General features: G+C 42.2%; 1 protein-coding gene across 2 annotated transcripts in view; it reads left to right on the top strand.

Annotated features, from left to right (window-relative positions):
- CYB561D1 (cytochrome b561 family member D1) overlaps nucleotides 1-26,795 on the top strand; it is a 142,546-nt gene that overhangs the window by 25,012 nt on the left and 90,739 nt on the right. For both annotated transcript variants that reach the window (XM_073615902.1, XM_073615901.1), the window contains exon 2: nucleotides 12,236-12,401. In XM_073615902.1, coding sequence (XP_073472003.1) covers nucleotides 12,239-12,401 — 163 coding nt within the window. In that variant the 5' untranslated portion in view covers nucleotides 12,236-12,238. The remainder of the gene's footprint in view (nucleotides 1-12,235; nucleotides 12,402-26,795) is intronic.

Raw genomic sequence — 26,795 nt, 5'->3', positions numbered from 1 at the left:
ATCGGATCCATTTGGATGGCATAAAAAGCTAAAGTGAATGGTACCGAGCCTCAGTTCAAGAACAAGGTTTTGCTTGTAATGTGTCCTTTAAGGCTCTGGACCCTTGTTATATGGTATCCCTGGTCTTCACTTGCCCAAGAGAACCAGAAGGGTGCTTTACAGGTCCAGGGGTGTGGACCCCGTACAAAGGGGGACCCGGTCCTTGAAGGTCCTCAGTGGCACTACCCGCCGTGATGGAAGAAGATTGGGCCTGTATCAGTCCCTGCAGCGAGGACCGGTGAGTACTCCCTCTGGGAGGCCTAAAAATACTACTATTGTTGCTAACATGATATGTTTTAGTGTATGCCTTGTGTCCCCACTGTAAGCTGTTGTAGCAGAGGTTACAGAAAAGCGGGTGATGGTCGCCGCGTGCGTTGTGGCATGCCTGTGTGTGCGCCGTGTCACGTGGCGGCGCGCGAGTATATTGGGAGGTCACACACCTGAATGTTCAATGCTGCTTGTCAGTCAGGCTCACAGAAGCCTAGTGTGTGGTGGGACACAGAGGTCTGGGCACGTAAGTTTGGACATTTATAACAAGTTGCAGGCTGATAAAGGCTGTGGTAGTGGCTGTACGCTGGATCCAGCCATATAACTCAGATGGAGTGCCTTTTTTTCCTCAAAAACTTGTAAGCAATGTCTTCCAGGAAACGAGGTACGGGGAGCAGGGCAAGTCCAGGGGTTAAAGGGACTCCTTCAAAAACAGGAGATCAACCTCAGGTTACTGCAGCATCAGTCTCCCCTGAAAGACCTGCGGCATTTGGCGTGGCTGAGCCATTGCAGTTGTCAGGCTTGGTGGCCACTACCAATATCCCTGCATCGGCTTACGTTACTAAGGATGACTTAGCATCAGCCCTAGCTGGCCTTGAAGGCAAAATAGCGGGTATGATTGTTACAATAACACAGGGAGGGAAGAAACGTCATAGATCTTCCTCCCCTGAGCCTGGTCCCAGTGGTGAGTCACTTGAGCACCAGGATTCTTTTTGCCACATGGGTCCCTGTGATTTGGATCCAGAATGGGCAGAGGATTTGGAGAAGGACGCCGTTAAAGACCATTAGGAAGGAGACGCTGAAGAGTCCTCGGCCTCTCAATCCCAGAAATTGTTTATCCAGTCCTTGGCTGAGATGATGAGAGCTGGATTTAAATTACCTCCGGTACAGGGACTAGGACTCTCCTGTTCTACATTGGGATCCATGCGTCCTCAACCAGGTTCCCAGGCGTTTCCTTTGCATCCTTTATTGGAACAGGTAATTTACGCTGACTGGGACCACCCGGACAGGACATACTTGCCTCCAAAAAGGTTTTGTTTTTTATATCCTATGGAGGAAAAATTCAGGAAGAAGTGGGATACACCTTTGGTTGATGCTGCCATTTCTTCAGTGAATAAAAGTCTAACCTGTCCAGTGGATAATGCCCAGGGATTTAAGGATCCGGCAGATAAAAAACTGTAATCCTTACTAAAAGCTTCCTTTGGGTCAGCAGTACAAACGGCAGTTGCAGCTATCGGTATTTGTCAGGCGTTGAAGGACCATTTTAAGAAAATGGTCAGGAACCTGCCTGTTCAAGAGGAAGTTTCTGAACTGTCAGAACTTCCTCGATCCAGCAGATGTCTCGATTTGCGCTACTCTCAATCCATATGCGCAGAGTACTGTGGTTGAAGAACTGGTCAGCCGAGACACCATGCAAGAGGCTACTCGCGGCTTTTCCTTTTCACGGTGAGTGTCTATTTGGGGAAGGATAAATATATCCAATAGATCTCAGGAGGGAAAAGTTCCTTACTTCTGGTTAAAAGGAGGAGTAAGCAGCCTTCCTTTAAGATTCTCAACGCTCCTGGGCCAAGTGCCTCTTCCCCTAAGAGGTATCGACGGCCTCAGCCATCTTCTTTTAAGAAGCCTCAAGGTCAAAAAAGACCCTGGACCCAGAAACCAGCCAAAGCCAATTCCAAGTCTTCCTTGTGAAGGGGCGCCCCCACTCTTGCGGTAGGGGGGCAGACTGCGGTGGTTCGCAGATGCTTGGGGGAAATTGGTTCAGGAGAGGTGGGTTATTTCCACCATAATTCAGGGTTAGCCACGGCCCCTCAGGTCTTCGCAAAGGTTCTGGCTCCAGTTTTGGCATTCCTAAGGTCCCAGAAGATCTCGGTGGTAGGATATCTGGACGACCTTCTGTTAAGGGACCAAGCTTACTCCACCTTGGTAGAAAACATTACAACTACAGTCCGTTTCCTAAGGTTCCTAGGCTGGATTCTAAATATGGACAAATCGGCCCTTCATCCAGCTCAGGTCTTATCTGGGTCTGATCTTGGACACAACCCAAGAAAGAGTAATTCTACCTCCTTTAAAAGTCAACTCTATAGTGAAGCTAGATCAGGGAGTCAAGGGGGTAGAAGGTCCTTCGATTCGTCTGTGCATGAGGCTATTGGGCAAGATGGTGTCATCCTTCAGCGCAGTTTCCTATGTGCAGTTTCACTCCAGGATGTTGCAGAGAGCTATCCTGGAAGCTTGGGACAAGTCGGTTCAAACCTTGGATCATCCCATGTCTCTATCCCTACAGGTGAAAAGGGAACTCTCTTGGTGGTCAAAGACCAGCAACTTGAACGGCGGAAAAACCTTTCCACCAGTAACCTGGAAGGTAGTAACTACGGACGCCAGTCGTCTAGGCTGGGGAGCAGTCCTGGAAGAGGCTTCCATCCAGGGATTATGGTCTCGGGTAGAGAAGACCTTGCCCATCAATCTGCTGGAAATTCGGGCAGCTCGCTTGACTCTCCTATTTTGGACGTCCAGACTGTGGGGGTTTCCTGTCCGAATCCAGTCCGACAACTCCACGGTGGTGGCATACATCAACCACCAAGGGGGCACCTGGAGCCAGGCGGCCCAAATAGAAGTAAATCACATATTGACTTGGGCAGAGAGACATGTGCCTTTTCTGTCGGCAGTATTTATTCCAGGGGTGGACAATTGGCGGGCAGACTACCTAAGTCACCAGCAGCTACTACCGGGAGAGTGGTCTCTTCACCCCGAAGTTTTCCTTCAGATCTGCCAGCGCTGGGGGATGCCAGATGTGGATCTTCTGGCATCCAGATTCAATGCCAAGGTGGACAGGTTTGTATCCAGGACCAGGGATCCCCTCGCTGTCGGAACGGATACATTGGTGGTTCCCTGGGACCGGTATTTCCTGATTTATGCTTTTCCTACGATCCAGATGCTGCCGCACCTGCTACGCAGGATACAGGAGGAGCAGAGTACAGTGATCCTGGTGGCCCAGAAGGTCCTGGTACTCAGAGATTCTGAGGATGGCGGTGGAAGACCCACTATCCCTCCCATACCGTCCAGATCTATTATCTCAAGGTCCCATATACCATCCTTCTTTACGGTCCCTGAATTTGATGGCATGGCTATTGAGACCAGGGTGCTGAAAGACCGTGGTATCAGAGGTTCAGTCTTATCTACTCTGATAAATGCTAGAAAGCCAGTTTCTAGAAGTATTTACCATAGGGTCTGGAAATCGTACATTTCCTGGTGCGAGAGGAAAAGACGGCATCCTCGCAAGTATGCGATTGGGAGGATCTTTGCCTTTCTTCAATCAGGAATTGATTTAAACTTATCTTTAGGTACCATTAAAGGTCAAATTTCGGCCTTATCAGTTTTTTTCCAGAGGCCGATTGCATCTCATTCTTTAGTGCGACCCTTCGTCAAGGAGATACTGCACTTAAAACTGCCGGTTAAGCCTCCCTTATGCCCCTGGGACTTTAACTTGGTGCTATCAGCTCTACAGGTTCAACCCTTTGAACCGATTAGGCATATTTCTTTAATTCTGTTGACCAGGAAATTGTTTTTTCTGGTGGCTATAACTTCGGCCAGAAGGGTGTCTGAATTGGCCGCCCTTTCATGTAAAGAACCTTTTCTATTTTTTCATCAGGACAAGGTGGTGATGCGCCTCCGTCCAGATTTTGTACCTAAGGTGGTTTCCAATTTTCATTTGAATCAGGATATCATTTTACCTTCCTTTTTTCCCAATCCTAAGTCTAAAGAGGAAAAGTCGCTTCACTCACTGGATGTGGTGAGAGCAGTCAAGGTTTACTTAAACATGTCAGCTCCTTTTCGGAAAACTGATTCCTTTTTGTCCTGCCAGAGGGACAGGCAGCAACTAGTTCTACTATCTCTAGGTGAATTCGCCAACTCATTATCCAGGCTTATCTGTTGAAATGCAGGGTCCCACCTCGATATCAAAGCTCATTCTACTAGAGGAGTTAGTACATCATGGGCAGTGCTCCAACAGGTGTCTATGGCTCAGGTTTGCAAAGCGGCCGCTTGGTCTTCAGTTCATACGCTCACCAGGTTTTACTGGCTGGACGTTAGATCTCAAAAGGACACTATTTTTGGCCACAGTGTGCTGCGACTGGCTTTATAAGTCCTGGGCCTGAAGGGGATTTAGGAGTACTATGCCTTCCCCTCAAATGCATTGCTTTAGGACATCCCAGATAGTCATTATTATGGTGCTCTGTGTCCCGTGATGTACGATAAAGATGGATTTTTAAAACGGCTTACCTGTAAAATCCTTTTCTTGGAGTACATCACGGGACACAGAGGTCCCTCCCTTCTTTTCTGGGATCTTCATTGTTTGCTACAAAACTAAAGGTACTTCCTGTATGGGAGGGGTTATATGGGAGGAACCTTCTTATTATTGGTTGCCAGTGTCCAATCATCTAAAGGTAGAATATAACCCAGATAGTCATTATTATGGTGCTCTGTGTCCCGTGATGTACTCCAAGAAAAGGATTTTACAGGTAAGCTGTTTTAAAAATCCATTTTTTTTCCTCAGCCATGCTAGCATGGGAAAAAGGTTAGTGGTTTCAATCGCATCCCAGATTGGGATAAAAATGCGACAGGTTCCATTCCATTGCCCAAGGACCCTCAAACTGAGGATCTGGGGGCGGGAGAAGAAGTTTTCTCTCAGGGGACCGTGAACAGGCTGATGACTCCACCTCTGAGGGGTCATATGCGGAAGGATCAGCTTCACATTGTGGGTGCAATTCCTTACTGAAATTGGTCCGCTCCACTTTTTATGCTACCCTTAACTGAGTGTCCACTTCTTGTTTTGGGTTCGCTAAAGCCTTCTCAAAGCTGTGTATGCCTTTCCTGTCCATTCATTGTTGGGAAAGTTTATGTATTCTGAGTGGGATCACCCAGATAAGCATTTTTTCCCTTCTAAAAAGTTTTTCACGCTTTATCCTTGAAGGAAAAGACGTATTAAAGGTGGAAGATACCAGCAATTGACGCTGCTTTATCTTGTCCGGCAGACAATGCTCAAATACTTAGGGATCCAATGGATAAAAAGTTGGAATTCCTATTAAAAAAAAAAAAAAACCATATATTGTTTTCCTGACAGGTTTAGTGTCTTGGCCTGTGCTGACAGTAATTGGTATATGTCAAAATCCTTGAGGGACCAGTTTAAACAGGTGCTCAAGGTTATCCCTGTTCAGCAGGCCCAGGATCTGGCAAGCTTCCAGTAGCTTTATGTTGGCAATAGACGCTATGAGAGATTCTATCTACAGGCCTCATGCCTTTCGCTGGGCTGGTACATATATGTATAGAATACTATGGTTGAAAAAATTGGTCAGCCAAAGCGCCATAAAAAGAAAAAAAAAAAAATGTCTGGTTTTCTTTTTTGCGGTGAACGGCTGTTTGGGATATCTTGGATAATTCATCCAAACAATTTCTATTGGAAAGGTACCCCTTTGCCATTTAAAAAAAGGAGTAAATGTATTTAATTTAAACAAGCTCCTTCCCCAGTGCCAGGGGCATCAGCCTTCAGGCAGTCACGACGGCTTCTGCCGTCAAGATTAAGAGGTAATCTTCAGGGTCATGCCCAGGGACAAAAGAAACCTACAAACAAGATATTAAAGCCTCCTTAGGAGAGGGCACCCCCGCTCGCGGGGGGGAAGACTTCTGCAGTTCTCAAGAGTCTGGCAGAAAGAATGTCAAGATGGGTGGCTTCTTCAATAGCTCTAGAGTACAGTCTGGGGTTTCAAGAGTTCCCGTCTCCTTGTTTTCTCAGATTAAACGTTCCTAAAGATCCAGAGAAAAAGAAGTCTCTCTTTCTAGCATTGGACCATCCTTTGTCAAAGAGTGGTCATGCTGGTCCCCATGAAAGAGCTGGGATTGAGGTTTTATTCATGGAGATGTCAAACCCATTCTGGATCTCAAGAATCTAAACCGGTTCCTGGATATCTGCTCTTTTTCGCATGGAGTCAATCCAATCAGTTCACAAAGGAGAAGTATAGTTTTGGAGCTAGTCTGTTGGAAAAACTCAATTTAGGCGCCACATGCCTTATTACAAGAATAACATAGAGAGAATTTAGGACTTTTAAAGTGCACACATACAAAATTTAGAAACAGAGAAAATATTTATTGAATTAAAAATACATGTGTGAAAAAAGGAGTAAAACCACAATACATCAGTAACAAATAACAGAAGTAAATTGTCTCTCTACATGTTTCGCCGTTCACGGCTTCTTCAGGAGATTCTGTTACAATAAACTCTGTGTGTATAGACTGATCACTATAATAGAGAAATATACAAATCAATAAACACAATTTGAGAAAAAGAACATACAAAAACAAAACAGCAAACAAAAATCCATAGAGATTTTAGTATCATAGACTGATAAACAATGAACAGTAAGCATGTTCTAACCACGGCACCAACCTTCAAAATTTCAAAAATACAGTCGTCAATAGTTGAGGAAGGACAAGCAGGGCCATTTGGGGGCATCATAGAGGAGGGTAATAAACTGGGAAGGACAGAAAATCCATAAGAGTTGAAGGTAAAGATGTAGAAAACAAGGGTATGAATGAATATTTAAACACAGCAGTGGCCTATATCAATCACCAAGGGGGCACAAGACGTTGTGCGGCCCAGGGAAAGGTCAGTCATATCCTATCTTGGGCAGAAAACAATGTACCTTGCCTATTGGCAGTTTTTCATTCTAGGGATAGAAATTTGGCAGGCGGTCTATTTTGAGTCGCCAGCAGTTGTTCCCGGGAGAATGGTTCCTTCACCCCGATATCTTTCTGACAATAGGTCAAAGATGGGGGATCCCAGACGTAGATCTGTTTGCATCCAGGTTCAACAGAGAGTTCGACATCTTTATGTTAAGACCAAAGGATTAGCTAGCATGCGGAACAGGTGCCTTGGTGTTCCCATTGAATCGGTTTTACTGATTTATGCTTTCCCTCCTTTTCTGCGTGCGTCCACGAATTCTTCGCAGGATCAAGCAAGAAAGGAAGTTGGTTATTCTTGTGGCCCCGGTGTAGTCCAGAAGATCTTGGTGTGCAGAGATCATAAGGATGTCGGTAGGGGTCCCATGGACCCTACCACCACATCCAGACCTTCTCTCACAAAGGTCCGGTATTCCATCTTACCTTACAAACGCTAAATTTAACAGCTTGGTTATTGAGGCCCACACTCTGAAGAAGCGTGGGCTGTCAGGTTCAGTGGTATCTACCTTGGTTAAATGCAAGGAAGCCGTCCTCCATTATTATATATTATGTAGTCTGGGAAGCATATGTCTCCTGGTGTGAAACCAGGGGTTCGCACCCCAGGAAATAGGTCCTAGGTAGAATCCTTGACTTTCTGTAGATGGGGTAAGATATAAAGCTGGCTTTGAGTACTTTCTAAGGACAGGTCTCGTCCTTATCGGTATTATTTCAACAACCACTTGCTTCGCATTCTTTGGTTCGTAACTTTATTCAGGGGGTAACACAACTTAATCTCTAGTTAGGTCACCCCTGAACCCTTGGGACTTGAATTTAGTTTTGTCGGCATTACAAAAACAGCCTTTTTTTGAGCCGATACGACATATTCCCTTGGTCCTTTTTGACAAGGAAACTATTTTTTCTGGTAACCATATCTGCTGCATGAAGCGTATCAGAATTGGCTGCTCTTTTTTGTAAAGGGCCTTATTATTATTGTTCATAAGGATAAGGTAGTATTGCGTCCTCATCCTAACTTTTTACCTTCATTTTTTTCCAGAACCCTGTTCTATGGAAGAAAAATCACCACATTCTCTTGATGTGGTGAGAGCAAAGTCTTCTTAAAGGCGACTGATCAGATTCGGAAAACGGATGTTTTGCCTGAAGGTCCTAAGAGGACAGGCAGTATCGAAATCTACTATTTCTAAATGGATTCCACAAGTAATCGTTCAAGCTTATGGTTTAAAGAGGTAAATTCCACCCTCTCAAATCAAAACACACTCCTATAGGACTGTTAGTGCTCCGTGGGCAGTGCATCACTAAGCCTCTATGGCTCAAATCTGCAAGGCCGCAACTTTGTCTTCAATCCATACATTTACCAGATTCTATCAGGTAGATGTAAAAAGGCATGAGGATATTGTTTTTGGGTGTAGTGTACTGCAGGCAGCAGTATAACTCCTCTAGTCTCAAGTTGCCCTAATTCTGTTGTCTCTCTCCCCTCAGTTGGCATTGCTATGGGACATCCCACATAGTAACTACTATGGCTCTGTGTCCTGTGATGTACGATTAAAGAAAATAGGATTTTTATAAGAGCTTACCTGTAAAATCCTTTTCTTTTGAAATACATCACGGGACACAGAGGTCCCACCCCTCTTTCTAGTATACACAAGTATTGCTTTTCTACAAATACTGAGGTACTCCCAGTAGTGGGAGGGGTTATATAGGGAGGCAGCTTCCTGTTTAGGGTGTGCCAGTGTCCAGCACCTGAAGGTGGCCTATAACCCACATAGTAACTACTATGGCTCTGTGTTCCGTTATGTACTTCAGGAGAAAAGGATTTTACAGGTAAGCTGTTAAAAAAATCCTATTATTCCAAAAGCGCTTGGATCCAGTTAGTGTAGTCTTAATTGGATGGGATATGATGGCAAACCAACTTTTGTAAAAACCCATACGTTTATTGTGGTATACACATGTTAAAAAGCTTCACCCAAGGCAAGTGTCAGATTTATAAACAAACGCAGTGGCTGAGCCTGCTTACTATGAATCCACAGGAAACGGTCTGAGATGTGTGTGATGGATGAGCCTCAGTGGTGGTATGGGGCAATGGACCTGGACAACGAAGCCACCCAGCAAACAGGAAGGGCTGTTGTGGGATTACAGCGCTGATGGATGAAACCAAGAGGATGTGAAGACAGGTTGTGGGACCGTTGAGGTGCCACCCGTGTGCGGCGACTAGCAATGACGTCAATCGCAGCGCTGAATCAAATACTGGTGAAAGTCACTAGCGTGTGGATGCTTGGAGGGCAAGCTGGTAGGTGAAGGAAGTCACATCACAATGACATGTTTCGTGTGCCTGTGCCTTGTCAAGTCATGTGACGGGATTTCTCGAGCTGTATAACAGGAGTTTGTAGCGAAATTTTTAGGGCCTAAAAATTTGACGTCCATAGAATGGAAAGCCCTGAAAGATATGGAAACCAATGCAAATATTATCATAAAATCCACCGATAAGGGAGGTAGTATAGTGGTCCAAGATAAAAGATTATCTAATAGAGGCGCACCACCTCCTTCAGATAATAATACCTAAATAAAGCCAAAGAAAGAGCCTCTACCTGAATATCAGCAGGCATTAAAATACGTTTTAAACAATAAGATAGATGCAGCGTTAGTGATATTGCAAAATTACAGAATTTACAAGTGAAAAGAGGCTAAAAATAAAAGACTAAAGCAGAGTCTCAAAATTTCAGTCCATAGGTGAAAAATGACAACAACCATCCGTGCTTAGTATAGATGATAAGCTGTAGAAGAGGGAAAGGTGAAAATCCTTAACACAATGTGCATCCAGCTCCGCACCCATGTGAGTAAGTAGCCTGCTTACCAACCCTCCGTGACCACTAGAATAATGGACCTGGCCAATTCCCAGACGACGTCCGGTAGTGACGAAACGCATAGGGTGGGGCTTGCGAAGGTGATGTCATCACGTGTTTCCTCTCAGGAGGTTGATGGACAAGCCAACCAAGAAGTGAAGCAAAGCCTGTGGAGACGCTGCGGTTCTTACCATACAATATACTGTTCTGCCTGCAAAGGCTTTTATCTTGTAAGTGCAACCCACGTATTTTATTAAATTCAGTTTTTCTAAAGTACTGCACTATAGGAGCAATTCTTTTTTATATTTCCGAGTCTCATTAGTAAAGCAGAAGTTCCAGACACTATTAAGGGTCCTGGGGAGACCTATTTCCCTGAGCTAGGTGAGACCATTATTCTGTCACATGACTTGACAAGGTGCAGGCGCGAAACATGTCATCATTGTGACAGGACTTCACCTACCAGCTTGCCCCCCCGAGTGTCCACACACTAGTGACTTCTGCCTGTAGTTGATTCGGCACCGTAATTGACGTCATCGCTAGTCGCTGCACACGGGCGGAACCTTCACGGTCTCACAGCATTTCTTCACATCCTCTTGGTTTCATCCATTGGCGCTGTGATCACACAACAGCCCTTCCTGTATGCTCGGTGGCTCCATTGTTCAGGTTCATTGCCCCTTACCACCACTGAGGCTCATCCATCAGACACATCTCGGACCTTTTCCTGTGGATTCATAGTAAGCAGGCTCAGCCACTGTGTTTGTTTATAAATCTGACACTTGCCTTGGGTGAAACTTTTTAACATGTGTATACCGCAATTAATGTATGGGATTTTACAAAAGTTGGTGTGTCATTAGGTTATGTTACCATCACATCCCATCCAATTAAGACTACACTATCTGGATCTAAGCGCTTTTGGAATATCATTTTTGCAGCTTGATCCATAGTGATACTGTATTACTCAGGGCGAGTGATCAGGATTTTTTTTTTTTTTTTTTTTACACTCTGATTGCTTATAATAGTGATGATCACTGTTCTAAGCAATCATTTTTATGGCATTCATTGTGTACTATTGTGAAAGCTGTGATATCATCACAATGGTCCACAACCAATGGCTATTCTACAATGACTGGCTATGAATGAAAGACATTCATTGTGTACAACTGTCATGTGATCACTAATTAGTCACAGGGATCTGGCCATGACAATGATCTGTCATCCGCAGTATTTGGTGAACACAGCGGGTGATCGATCGTGCCACAGTGTGGCCTGTTACTGGGAGAACAAGTAGAAGAAGTCAAGGCAACCACCACAACCAACAGGTCACTTAGGTCCATGAGGTGCTTCAACGACCAGCACCCCTAGAACCCCAGCAACTCTGACTGACATCTATATCGGCCCAGCCAGCCCTGGTTTTCCATCTCCCTGAGGTCTACACCGTTTTGGGACACTCCCACGCAGCTGGTTTCACATCCATTGGGCTTCACATGCTGGGAACGTATAGCGTCATCCATACTGCAGCATCGCAGCTTTTTCCCTTCCACCTGTCAGCACGCCAGCGGACTTGGCGTCCCAGCCACATGCAGCTTGCTGTTCGGGTCTCCACTTTCCTGCTGTCAATCATCTTCACTCTCTCCTCCAGCATGTCCAGCCCTCCTCCACACGCTGGTGAGCGTGTTCCACATTCGGCCGCAGTGCAGCTGCGGTTATTGCCCCCCCCCCATGCTGCAGAAGGTCTTTTGTAAACCCCAATCCCGTCGGCTCCTTGTTCCCTGGATCTCCTGTGAAACTGTAAGCTGTTGACTTCTTTTTTACCTGCCTTATATCACTTCTTGTCTGACAACAGTATTGTTTGTTTATATGCATCACTGAATAAACTAGGACTATTTATGTTCAGTCCTTTGCTGTGAGACTGTTTTTACTCCCCAACCCATTGAGCGCTGGTCCGTTTGTTTTGTTGTGACTGGGAGAACGTCATGACGTCCACCCAGGATGGAAAAAGCTCCCGCTCGGCCGTCATTTGTCTATAGGCTGGAGTTGGGCTTTAAAGTGTAAATAAATGCATGACTGTTTTGGGTAGAGTGAAGTGGTGTGTGATCAGCTACCTGCTTGTAAACATAGCCTTTGCCTGACTGACAGAAGTTCCCTGAGATGCACCCAGACAAATGAGTGCACCAACTGTTTACAGGCAGCAGCTGATTAAACAGCCTTGCCAGCTCTAACTTTCGCAGTATAGTTTTGTTTCTGCTTGGACCTTAATCTTGGGGGTAGCCACAGGATTCAACTTGGGTTTTTAGAATGTAGTGATTTTTCTTCTTTATATTATAATGAGCGTGGATTCACCCTTTACTCTACATATTTTATAGGTAATGCCTGAGGCTTCAATCCCATATACCCCACTTCGGGTAGATTCAGCAAGGATTCCAGATTTTTGGCTTTACCGATGTCTGCGAAGGTTCAGTGGATTTCTTGCTCATATCTTAGCATTTGGGTTTACATTATTCCTAATAATTCTTGCTCGACCTGGGACTAGTAAGTATTACTAATCTTTAACTTATATTTTATATGGTCTCATCGTACAACCTACATATTGTTTGTTGCAATTGTTACATTCTACAACATAAACAACATTGCTGGTGCCACAGTTGATATATTCACGGATCATTAACTCCCATCCTGTGGCACAAGAAACAACTGTCCTATTTTGACTTGAGTGTCTACTGCAAGTGCAAAATCAGCATGTATTATTTCCACAGATGTAGAAGCCCACAGTATTCAGCCAAGTTTTTTGATGTTGCCATGACTCAAGCTGGGTGACAAAAGGCTTCTTAGTGTTTTGGCACGGCGGCTGGAGAATCTACAGCCTGCCATAAGTATTGGTGCCAAATCTCTGTCCGTGGAAAGTATAGGTAAGTATTTGTGTATAATAATTTTTATTTTTTTTAAATTCCAAGGAGAAAGCAAAAAGAGAAAAGTAACTGAAATTGTTTTCCTGTCATTAAAGCTACTAGTACAAATGGTGCCCTTCTTACGACCTGCGTTCTCCAAAAGGGGTGATACACAATGGTAATATGGCATCCTTTTTCTTATTCCGGTTTAGAAAGAGCTAAACTATCCTCGTGTGGGGGTGGGGGGGTGGGGGGGGGGGATATTCACTGTGCGCTTCTTTTACGTGAAGTCTGGTGGATGTTCAACCTACAAACAAGGGTGCCTGTGGGAATGAACCACCGCTATGATGTGGATCCTTTTATGAAATAAAGTCCCAAGTAAGTCCTGAAGTTATGGGCATTACATGTTTATGCCCATTGCTCATAATACACTCCTTACGTGTACTATGCTCTATATACAGCTTTTATATTCTACATTTTATGATCTTTCACAACAACCTTTCACATATTTGTATCACTTCTATTTCAGACCTTATTTTCTGTGTACAGGGAGGAGCCAGGAGTCCTGGCTGCAGAAGATTCAGCCCCTTACATTCAGGGATGCCAGGGTTGTTGGACACTGTAAGAAGGTTATTAAATCACCCTTTTTAGTAAGAACTGGGAGTTCTTATATACAGTGTATACAGTGCCTTGACAAAGTATTCATACTCCTTGAAATTTTATACATTTTGTCATGTTACAACCAGAAACGTAAATGTATTTTATTGGGATTTTATGTGATAGACCAACACAAAGTGGGACATAATTGTGAAGTGGTAGGAAAATGAAAAATGTTTTAATATTATATATTTTTTTTTTTTTACAAACATACATGTGATAATTGTGTCATGCATTTATATTCAGCCCCCTTTATGCTGATACCCCTAACTAAAATCTAGTGGAACCAATTTCCTTCAGAAGTCACCTACAGTGGATATAAAAGTCTACACGCCCCTGTTTAAATGTCAGGTGTCTGTGATGTAAAAAAAATTAGACAAAGATAAATAATTTCAGAACTTTTTCCACCTTTATTGTGACCTATAAACTGTACAACTCAATTAAACAACAAACTGAAATCTTTTAGGTGGAGGAAAATAAAAATAAAAAACGAAAATAATATGATTGCATAAGTATGCACACCCTTAAACGAATACTCCGTTGAAGCACGTTTTGATTTTATTACAGCATTTTTGGGTACGAGTCTATCAGCATGGCACATCTTGACTTGACAATATTTGCCCACTCTTCTTTCCAAAAACACTCCATATCTGTCAGATTGCGAGGGCATCGCCTGTGCATCACCCTACAGATTTTCAATCGTATTCAGGTCTGGGCTTTGGCTGGGCCATTCCAAAACTTTAATCTTCTTCTGGTGAAGCCATTCCTTTGTTGATTTGGATGTATGCTTTGGGTCGTTGTCATGCTGAAAGATAAAGTTCCTCTTCATGTTAAGCTTTCTAGCAGAAGCCTGAAGGGTTTTGTGCCAATATTGACTGGTATTTGGAACTGTTCATAATTGCCTCTACCTTGACTAAGGCCCCTGTTCCAGCTGAAGAAAAACAGCCCCAAAGCATGATTATGGTGTTCTTTTGGTGATGTGCAGTGTTGTTTTTTTGCGCCAAACATATCTTTTGGAATTATGGCCAAAAAGTTAAACCTTGGTTTCATCAGACCATAACACGTTTTCCTACATGCTTTTGGGAGATGTCAGATGTGGTTTTGCAAAATTTAGCCGGGCTTGGATGTTTTTCTTTGTACAAAAAGGCTTCCATCTTGCCACTCTACAACATGGCCCAGACATATGAAGAATACGGGAGATTGTTGTCACATGTCCAAAACAGCCAGTACTTGCCAGATATTCCTGCAGCTCCTTTAATGTTGCTGTAGGCCTCTTGGCAGCCTCCCTGACCAGTTTTCTTCTCGTCTTTTCATCAATTTTGGAGGGACGTACAGTTCTTGGTAATGTCACTGTTGTGCCATATTTTCTCCACTTAGTTACACAGTAGTTGCATAATAGACGAGGTTGAAAAAAGTCCAAGTCCAACCTATGTGTGTGATTTTATGTCAGCATTACATTGTATATCCCTGTATGTTATAGTCGTTCAGGTGCCTATCTAATAGTTTTTTAAAATTATCGCTGCTCCCCACTGAAACCACTGCCTGTGGAAGAGAATTCCACATCCTAATCGCTCTTACAGTAAAGAACCCTCTATGCAGTTTAAGGTTAAACCACTTTTCTTCTAATTTTAGTGAATGGCCGAGTGTCTTATCAAATTCCCTTTCACGGAAAAGCTTTATCCCTATTGTGGGGTCACCAGTAGAGATGTGAAGGCCCGGAAAAAGTACTTTTTATTTCATTTTTTTTTACCCAAAAATTGGAAAAATTTAAAAAAGGAAAAAAAAATTGTGGAATATTTTATCTTAACATGATGAATAAAATATTTTAAGACAGGGTGTTCAAATATTTTCAAATCATTTCTAAAAAAAATGTATGATATCAGATTATTCTAATTTCTGTGCACTGATTGAGGACAAGCAAGTTCTTGGTAACAAACTAAACCCTCCAATGCTAGAACAGTATGCATTTCTTCCTTTAGGAGGTGCTGTGCTGCTATTGTAACAAGAAAAAAGGTTTCAGTTTTGCATTTGCATGTTAGTGGGTGTGTTTGGTTTGTTCTGTCCTCTTCACTAGGCCTCAAAAGCATTGGAAGAAAATACAGAGCAACAAAAAGGACCTGAAAGTATATACTTAATTAAAAAAAGTAAGAGTTTACATTTATCTGATTCTAGATCCAGAAAACTGAATCATTTAGCTACATTAGTTTATCTTTATAAACTTTTGTGTAAATTATAATTTAATTACCAGTAATCTGGCTCTTCCCCCACCCCCACACACAACCATAGATTAGTGTCTTCTTGCAAAGTAGTCATTTTTTCTTGTTTTTATTTCCTACTCCCCTCAGAAAAATGGTGAGACCTACATTTAAAATATGGAGGCATTTTCAGATTACAAGTTCTTCTGAAAAGAAAAATGTGATTTGCAAATATTGTCAGATGAAATATGCATTTCCAAATGCTACCAGGATGACAAAACACATTCTTGTTTATAACAAGTATCTTGTAGATATTAAAAAATCCTTCATGGATCGAAGTGAAGAGGACAACAATGATGACAATGCACATAGTTCTTCTCAACGTTCTCGTAAGAGAATGACTTTCAATCTTAAAAAGACAAAAAAGTGCTAATGTAGCATTTTTTCCAATTTTCCCTGAAAATTTCAGTTTTTTTCCCAAAAAACACCGTTTTTTTTTCCGAGCTTCAAAATTATCTCAAATTTTACATCTCTAGTCACCAGTACAGTATTTGTACATTGAAATCATATCCTCTCTCAAGTGTCTCTTCTCCAGAGAGAATAAGTTCAGTGCTCGTAAGCTTTCCTCATAACTAATGTCCTCCAGTCCCCATATTAGTTTTGTCCTTCTCTGGACTCTCTCCAGTTCCAGCACATCCTTCCTAAAGACTTGTGCCCAGAACTGGACAGCATACTGCGGCTGGACCAGTCTTGTAGTCTGGGAGAATTATTGTTTTATCTCTGGAGTTAATCCCCTTTTTAATGCATGCCAATTATTTGTTTGCTTTGCTTGCAGCAGCTTGGCACAGAACCCTGGGGGACCCCACTTTCCACCCAGGACCCCCCACCCTCTGAACTCGCCCCTATAGCCAGTTTTCAATCCATGTACTCACCCTATGGTCCATGCCAACGGACCTTACTTTGTACAGTAAACGTTTATGGGGAACTATCAAATGCTTTTGCAAAATCTAGATACACCACATCTACAGGCCTTTCTTTATCTAGATGGCAGCTCACCTCCTCATAGAAGGTTGATGATGACTGTCTTCACTGTGTTCCATGGTATATCTAATGCCTTGGACATTATTTTGTACCCTTTTCCTGACTTATACCTTTTAACAATGAGATCCCTTTGATGCTTTGGAAGCTCTCTGCGGACCATGGCTTTTGCTGTAGGATGCAACAAGGAAAATGTCAGGAAAGACCTACTGGAACAGCGGAACTTTATTTGGGGTTAATCAGAAGCACTTTAAATGATGACAGGTGTGCACTAACTCCTATTTAACATGCGTTTGAATGTGATTGCTTAATTATGAACACAGCTACATGCCCAGTTATAAGAGGGTGTGCACACTTATGCAACCACATTTTTTTTAGTTTTTTTATTCCCCCCCCCCAAATATTTCAGTTTGTTTTTCAACAGAGTTGTACAGTTTATAGGTCACATTAAAGGTGGAAAAAGTTATGAAATTATTTATCTTTGTCTCATTTTTTTTACATCACAGAAACTTGACATTTTAACAGTGTGTAGACTTTTTATATCCGCTGTTATTAGTCCACCTGTGTGTAATTTAATCTCAGTATAAATACAGCTGTTCTGTGAAGCCTGCAGAGGTTTGTTAGGGAACCTTAGTGAGCAAACAGCATCATGAGGACCAAGGAGGAACACACCAGACAGGTCAGGGATAGAGTTGTGGAAAGGTTTAAAGCAGGGTTAGGTTATAAAAAAATATCCCAAGCTTTGAACATCTCACGAAGCACTGTTCAATCCATCATCCGAAAATGTAAAGCGAATGGCACAACTGCAAACCTACCAAGACATGGCTGTCCACCTGAACTGACAGGCCAGGCAAGGACAGCATTAATCAGAGAAGCAGCCAAGAGGCCCATGGTAACTCTGGAAGAGCTACAGAGATCCACAGCTCAGGTGGGAGAATCTGTCCACAGGACAACGATTAGTCGTGCACACCAAAAATCTGGTCTTTATGAAAGAGTGGCAAGAAGAAAGCCATTGTTAAGATCCCGTTTGGAGGAACCAAATGGGGACACAGCAAACATGTGGAAGAAGATGCTCTGGTCAGATGAGACTAAAATTAAACTTCTTGGCCCAAAAGCAAAATGCTGTGTGTCGCAAAACTAACCTTGCACATTACCCTGAACACACCATCCCCCACAGTGAAACATGGTGGTAGCAGCATCATGTTGTGGGGATGCTTTTCTTCAGCAGGGACAGGGAAGCTGGACAGAGTTGATGGGAAGATGGATGGAGCTTAAATACAGGGCAATCTTAAAAGAAAACCTGTTAGAGTCTGCAAAAGACTTGAGACTGGAACGGAGGTTCACCTTCCAGCAGGACAACAACCCTAAACATACAGCCAGCGCTACAATGGAATGGTTTAGATCAAAGCATATTCATGTGTTAGAATGGCCCAGTCAAAGTCCAGACCTAAATCCAATTGAGAATCTGTGGCCAGACTTGAAAATTGCTGTTCAGATGCTCTCCATCCAATCTGACAGAGCTTGAGCTATTTTGCAATGAAGAATGGGCAAAAATGTCACTCTAGATGCGCAAAGCTGTTAGAGACATCCCCAAAAGGACTTGCAGCTGTAATTGCAGTGAAAGGTGGTTCTACAAAGTATTGACTTGGGGGGGGGGGGGGAGGGGGGCTGAATACAAATGCATGCCACTTTTGTCACATATTTATTTGTAAAAACAATAATTTTCCTTTCACTTCACAAATATGTCACTTTGTGTTGGTATATCACATGAAATCCCAATAAATTAAATTTACGTTTTTGGTTGTAACATAATAAAATGTGGAAAGTTTCAAGGGGTATGAATACTTTTTCAAGGCACTGTAAGAACTTATCGCCTGACCCGTATACCTGACTTGGTAGGTTTATGGCTCTGTACGTAGCCTTCATATCACCCTCCTAGCAAAAGTGGATGTAGCAAGCCAATGAGTGTTCTGATCCTGCTATGGACTTAATCTCCGGAAGTTGGGATCTGCTTAAAGTGGTGGTCTGGCCGAAATTATACTTTTTTAAATAAAAATACCCCTATAAATACACAAGCTTAATGTATTCTAGTAAAGTTAGTCTGTAAACCTAAGGTCTGTTTTGTTAGTTTATAGTAGTAGTTTATTATTTTATAAACTTACAGCAGGCCGTGGCCATCTTAAGTGTGGGCATCTGAAGCCAGACTGTATTTCTTCCTGGATCTCATCCTTGCAGAGCTCGCACATGCTCAGTGCAGCACAAGCAGTGTAATAGGTTTCAGGTCAGGTTTCCATAGCAATGGCAGAGGAAGCGTCAGAGGAAGTTGCCGCCCCTTCCCAGAAGGCATTGCAAACATGAAATGGTGCGATGGGCCAAGGCCAGGGAGGAGGAAGTGAAAAATGAATACAGCAGATATACAGTAGGTGCTGAGAAAAAAAATGTAAAAATATCCAATTCGTTTACAGTGCACAGTTTAGTGAGGGATGCTGAAGAGTTGTAAAAGTGGGTGGAACTCCACTTTAATTTTAATGCATTCACCTGCTGATGTATAGGGAACTTGGTTATAGAGAGCATTTTCACAGCTTACATGCCAGCTGTCAGCTGTGAGGAAAGCCATAGGTTGGGTGTGCTTTCTGAGCCCCGGGAAAAGACTTCAGTTAATCAATTACCCTTAAGTGGGCTTCCCTTTTAGCCTTCACTGACGTGATAATAAATTAATACAAAAGGGGACCTGTAAGGGTTGCCAGTTAGGGAACCTTTTCTGAATCGTTCTCCTAAACAGAGTAGTGTTTAACCACCTCAGTACTGGGCACTTTCACCGCTTTCTGCCTAGACCAATTTTCAGCTTTCAGTACTCTCACACTTTGATAACTAGAAAATTCATTTCCTGGAGAAAATGAGTGGGCATGCTGAATAGCTGAATTGCTAAAGCTAACTGGATGAATAGCTTAAATCCGTAAGGAAAAGTTGAAGAAGTGAGAATAGTTGGAAAAGTAGGAATGGTTTTAAAATAAACATGAATTTCATTAAAAAAGTTTAACACCACCACTAATATATGAAAGATGTGGAATATTTAAAGGTTTTTTGAAAAGCTTTTTGATCATTAATCCCCACACCTAATGAGTGAGAGACAGTGTGAGAGAACCCTTCAAACAAGCATTAATAAATCCACAACAGTACATGCTATCGAAACAGCGACTTCACCGTTAGAGACATGCGGCCTTTGTGAACGTATCAGTATAAAATTTATGTTGATAAACTTAAAAATGTGGGCATGACAGCGATTTAATAGAGAAGTTGGCTGTGGGTTTCGCTGGGAAATGTGAATAATTTTATACAGGACAGTCAATGGACGAAAGTTTAGAACTCTTGTCACTTGGAAGCTCAACCAGCCAAACGTAAAAGGTGTATCACAAAACTGAGCCCATTGCCTAAAACTAGGCAAAAATACCTACGTTTTGATGTATAAATTGTGTATGACAAGTAGATCTTGTGGGCGTGAGAGCAATTTATAGAGAAGGAACTAAGATAATTTTTTAAGGCTCTGTGCTCTAGCTATGACATCATCCACTCTAAGCAGCCCAATACACACTGTTTAATTGATAAAATTTCCTGAAATGATCACTAAACTTAAACAGCTTTTTCACAAAAACTGTAAAAGATATCAAACTGAAAATATATAGACAGATAGCTGAATATTTTGTGAACGTTTTAAAGTTTGTTTGGTGTGTCTAGGTGAAAGTATGAAGGAGCTGAAACTTTTGGGAGCGGAAGAAGATTTTAAGGATTTGAAGCATGCTCTCATTCATGTCAATGTTAAAAAGCTTAATATTTTAAAAAGTATAAATAGAAGAAAAAAAGTTGAAGAAGTTCCATCATTAGCTGAAAGAGCTGAACATTTTAAAAGTTGAATGGTTTTAATAGCTGAAAGTATGCAGAAGTTACGCAGAGCCAAAAAACTTATGGAACTACAAAATGCATCTCCTGGAGAAAATGCGTGGGAATGCTGAATTGCTAAAACGGCCCCCATCAAAACTGCCCCCATCAGAATTCCCCCATCAAAACTGCCCCCATCAGAATTCCCCCATCAAAACTGCCCCATCATAGTGCCACCATCAAAACTGCTCCATCAAAATTGTCCCCATCAAACCTGCCCCATCATATTGCCACCATCAAAATTGCCCCATCAGAATTGCCCCATCAAAACTGCTCCATCATGTTACCACCATCAAAACTGCTCCATCAAAATTGTCCCCATCAAAACTGCCCCATCAGAATTGCCCCATCAATACTTCGCCATCATATTGCCACCATCAAAACTGCCCCATCAGAATTGCCCCATCAAAACTACCCCATCATATTCCTCTATTACAAATCAGTACATGGTGTGTCTGTCCCCTCCCCCGGGCTCTGTATTCAGAGCTGAGATGCTCCAGCCGCCTCCCCCACTGCCCATCACTGTGTATAACAGAAGCTTTGGTAACCATGGCAACAAAAGCAGCCCAGTACACTCTGTTTAATCGATAAAATTTCCTGAAATGTCCACTAAACAAACAGCTTATTTTGTGAACATTTTAAAGTTTGGCGTCTGTAGGTGAAAGTATGAAGGAGCTGAAACTTTTGGGAGCGGAAGAAGATTTTAAGGATTTGAAGCATGCTCTCATTGACTTCAATGTTAAAAAAAAGTGTTAAATAGCTTAATATTTTAAAAAGTATAAGTAGTAGAGTCCCATCAGCTGAAAGAGCTGAACATTTTAAAAGTTGAATGGTTTTAATAGCTGAAAGTATGCAGAAGTTACGCAGAGCCAAAAAACGTACGGAATAAAATTAAAATTAATAAAAATAAATAAATTCCCACTAATAATAAAATTAAAAATAAATAAAAAGGAATAACAATAGTGGGACTGCTGAAACAGTCCCACTAATTACTCAGTCATGCAACACTGTACCCATATGAAATTTTTATCATTTTGATTACACAAATAGATTTAGAAATTTTTTTTTTTTTGGTATTTAATCACCACTGGAGTTTTTATTTTTTGTGCTACAAATAAAAAAATGCCGAAAATTTTGAAAAAAAATTGTTTTTCTTAGTTTCTGCTATAAAATTTTGCAAATAAGAAAATTTTCTTCATACATTTTGACCGAGATTTATACTACTACATTTCTTTGGTAATAACCCAAATCAGTGTATATTATTTGGTCTGTGTGAAAGTTATAGAGTATACAATCATTAAAAATTGATCACATTTGAAGTACTGATGACTTATCTAATTTCTTGAGGCCCTAACATGTCAAGACAGTACAAATTCCCCCAAAATACCCCTTTTTGGAAAGTACAGTCCAAAAAACTTGTCCTGCCTCTTACTAAATACCTTGAAGTTGTATTTTTTTCCCCCACAATACTTTGGAAAAATTAAGAAATTAAATGTTTTTATATTTTTTACAAAAATCTCATATTTCTCACACATGGCATAGGCATACTTGCAACTACACCCCAAAACACATTCTGCTACTCGTCCGGAGTATTGCGATAACACATGTGTGAGACTTTTTTACAGCCTGGCCACATAGAGAAGCCCAACATCCAAGGAGCATTTTCAAGCATTATCCACTTTAAGACCAGACCTTATTCCGATACTTTTTGCTTACAAGTACAAACCTGTATTTTTGCTAGAAAGTGACCCCCAGACATGATATATTTTTGTAGCAGAGGCCCAGGGCCTAGAGAATAAAATTGTGGGTTTTGCAAATTTTTATGTCACCCATGTGCAGCAGTTTTTTGAGCGCAGTTTTACATACAAACGTATAAATACATTTTAATGAGTTTCAATGCACACAGAGACAATATAATACCTGTATTTAGTAAAATATAAAATATGGTGTTGCGGCGGGTAAATGATTACCAAACATATCACGCTTTAAAATTGAACACGCTTGTGAAATGACGACAAACTTCGGTATTTAAAAATCTCCATAGGCGATGCTTTATAAGCCTTTATTGGTTACCAGTGTAGAGTTGCTCGGGAGGTCTGATGCTAGAATTATTGCTCTCGCTCTGACGTTCGTGGCGATACCTCACATATGTGGTATGATCACTGTTTATGTATGTGTACAGGACCAACGTGTGCATTTGCCTTTGCACAGGGGGACGGGGGCACTTGCACACTGACAGGTGTAGATCGTCCACCGGCGGACACTGACAGATGTTGATGTCACAATGGAACACTATTGCAGATGTTTTTGTGCACTGGTACAATTGTTCATGGGGACACTGACAAATATTTTGTGCCCTGTGACAGATGTGATGGGACACTGACAGATGTTTTGTGCACTGGTACAGATGTTTATGGGGGCACTGTGACAGCTGTTTATGGAGAAAGTGACAGTGGTGCTTGGTGTACTGTGTGTGGGGATCTGACAGCTGTGTGTAAAAAAAAAAAAAAAAAAATTCTTACACATAGAGCTGTCAATGAGCTTGCAGATTCCCCCCCCCCCCCCCCCCCACTTAGCTCTCACTGAGTTCAGTGGGGAGAAATGACACAGAGACAAGCGTCTCTGTTTACACTGTGAAGGCTGTGATTGGACACAGCCGTAACGTGATCGGGAGGGCCATAAGAAGCGGTTAGAGGCTGATGGGCCATGACTGCTAGATGGGTGAGACAGTCAACATTGTTAACCTACAAAATTAACATGTTTTCTGATTACACCTTTTAGAGCACACTCCACCTAGATTCTGCATCCTAAGCAGAGAAGGCAGGAACATCGGTGGAGCAGACCTGCAGATCAGCCATATGATACAGTTAAAGGTATTATGGAGTGGAGGTAAAACTCCTTGCAGAACCTGGTATTTGGCAAGAAGGTCTGAAAAGCTGTGGTGCCACCCTAAGGTTGGCCTGCGGTTACTTGCTTATCTCAGGTGTGCCGTCCTGGAAGGTGAGAGGAGAAAACCTACAGTTGCACTTATCGGTTACTGTATTTCTACAAACCATCCAGGACGGCAGGCCTACTTACTGCCCATTGGAGGAGGGAAAAGTGTTGAACGTTAGGTGGTGAGTACCTATGTGGAATTATTCCCCTTATGAACCAGTTTCAGGAGTTACTTTGTTACAAACTGAGGATCAAGGGAAATGGTGGGGACTTAAATCAGCTGTCAATTGATTGTGTTTCCTGTAGGGTGGAGCCTCTGATCTTTCAGGTGTGCCATCCTGGAAGGTTTGTAGAAACACAGTTACCGGTTAGTGTAACTGTAGGTTTTCTGTTACTTTTTGTTATTTCTTTGAATAGTAGCTGTTAATGTCAGAACAAACAAGGTACTAGGCAGGTCAACAGCACTGGGCTCTCTCAAACTACATCACATATACATACCCTGTTCACATATTTCAATTAATATAAACTAATACTTTTGTTAAGTTAAAAACGACCAAATATAGCTAATGCCTACATGTGAAACATTTTTGTGTCCTTTTTACGTGACCATATAAAGGGACAGACAGGTGCTCTTGAAAGCGACCCCTGTGTCATTGGCCCATGCAGACATGGGATTTGACAGTTCTGAACCTGGAAGTGCTCAGAGCTGGGCAGTTAAGGTTAAACAGAAGTGATTTGGACACTTCCTAATTTCCACTTTCATCCTGAAGTGGCCCAGAGTCGGATGAGTTAGGAGTGGGGGTAAGCTGGCTATACACTACACCTGCCTGCATATGTAGAAGTGATCAGGTGGATTTTTTAGCTGCTTGCATCACTTCTACTGAATTTAGCAAAGCATTCTCAATCGGGGACCCTTAAAGTGTTACTAAACCCACAACTGTAAAATCAGTCTGTATATGCAGCAATAGCATGCTTGTTATACTCACTGTGGTACTTAAGGGGTTAATCCTCTGCATTGTGCAAAAAGGCTGTTTTTTATCCTGTATGCACAGATTCTTCCTTCCTGCACTGTCTATTTGGGAAAGGCCAGCTAACACAGGCAGAGTAGCTGACCTGCACATACTCAGTTGTGTCTTTTATGCTGGAGAGAACAGTTACTTGTTCTCAGAGATAGCCAGGTCACATGATATTGACATTACACATGTGGGCGTATATACAGGCTGCAGTGGAAATCTCCTCCTTCCTGAACTCTCAGCACTGGAGAAACTCTGTAGTTTATCAAGTAACCATGGTATACAGATCATCCAAAAAGTTATATAGTGGCAGTATTTTAATGTAAAAAAAGATGATTTATAAACAGTGGGCACTGTGGGGGGGGAGGGGATGAACTATTTTCATATTACTGGGTTTAGTAACACTTTAAATATCTGGCTGAGACTAGGCCCTAGGCACCCAGCACCTTGTGGATCATCCAGCCCTCATGAATGTGTTCAGTTATCACTAGGATGGCACTCGAAGGCTTAATCTTGCATTGCAGAATATTAAACAGAAAAAAAGAGAAGGGTAAATATTACACTAATTACTTAAATGCTGTTTATCAGACGTTACTGTAAAGTAGATGGTGTTTCCTTGGGCTTCAGAGCTAGACCTAGTCTGGTAAGTGATTGACACACCTTCCAACTGTAAATGTATCTAAAGTTTTCCCTTTTTATTTTTTTGTTTACAAAAGCTTTATTGAAAAAAAGAATTCAATCAGGTACATGGGAAAAGGTATAACAACCACATTAACCAGCATTGAGAGTGTTATACATAGGATCACTGTAAATGCAATCTTTCATCAGAATATAATGCTGAAATTCAAAACTTATATAAGGAGCACTCACAATGTTCAAGTTCTTGGAATACTATTGATTAATTTTGTAAAAAACTAAAATTCAAAGTACAATTAAATACTGCTACTAGTGCGACAGGTATCATATAAAACACATTGTTTGACTATCATGTATAATATATCTGCATACGTTTCTGTATAGTCAAGGCACTATTGATGTAAGTTTTTAATGAAAACCAGCCCTGAACAAGTCCCGCAGTTAGAGTCAGAAGTGCAACTTGGTACCCATGGGGCAAAAGCGCACCATGGGCCAGCTAGGAAGCTGGCCAGGGGCCCCATTTTCGTTCAAATATTCTCATAGAATCCCTAAGTGTGTGTTGGATACTTTCCATCAATTTTATGGACTCCATGCAAAAAAGAACCTGGGACCATGGGACTGAGGGTTTACGCCAGTTCAGGGCTGTTGCCCACTGTATAGCACTAAACAGTGTGTCGACCAGTTTTTGTTCTGAGGGAGTGACCTCAGGGAGGTCAGCAAACAGAATGCACATCCGGTATGTCAAGGTGATGCTTGAAGCCGTTATTTGGAGTATTTTCGTAGCTGTCTGCTGCCAGAGAGATTCCAGAACCTTACAGCTCCAGAAAGTATGAAGGAGAGTACCCTTTTCTCTACAGTCTCTGAAACATGGTCACTGAGCGGGTACATTTATGCATATTGGAGACCATATCTCACCAGTCCTGTACTGAAAACTCCAGGCCCCACCTCAGATTCCCAACCTAGCATTGCTTGGGATTTATCATCTGAGTGATGGTCATTAAGGTACATATACAATGTGGAGATCGTCCCCTTATCTCTGGACCCCCCATGGCATAGATTTTCAAAAGGTGTTCTAGCCTCATCCCCTATCTGGGAGATAGCCTTTTGGGAAAAAATAGTGTATCTGTAAATATTTGTAAAGATCCGAGTTGGGTATGGCAAAGTTTTGGGTCAAGTGTTCAAAAGAACAGAATGTGGTGCCTTGTAGCAGTGAATGCAGCGTCACCAGACCTTGTGAGGATCAGTATACGAAATCTATTTCAGCATGAAATGCCACAGGGAAGTTAGGGTCTCCCAAAAAGGATGCCAATCGGGAGGGCTTAGTGAAAAGTTCAAATTTTCCTTTTATATAAGGTCCAGAGATACAGGGACTGTCCAACTATTTCGTTTAGCTGGGAAATACTGCTGTAGCTCACTGCATTAGTCCACAGAAGGCCTGGGAGATAATAAGGCCTAATTGAAGCTCTCTCGAACTGTAGCCAAGGTATGTGAGACAGGGGGGTGTGCCATTGGTCCAATTGTACCAATCTAGCAGATAAATAATACTTCCATAAGTTTAGGCATCCCAGTCCCCCCCTATCCCGGGACCTAAACATCAATGACCTACCCATGCGTGGTTGTTTCCCCTGC

Source organism: Aquarana catesbeiana, linkage group LG02 (genome assembly GCF_042186555.1).
Source record: "Aquarana catesbeiana isolate 2022-GZ linkage group LG02, ASM4218655v1, whole genome shotgun sequence".
NCBI lineage: Eukaryota > Metazoa > Chordata > Amphibia > Anura > Ranidae > Aquarana > Aquarana catesbeiana.
The sequence above is the reverse complement of the archived record's forward strand: the minus strand, read 5'-3'. Positions and strand labels throughout refer to the sequence as shown.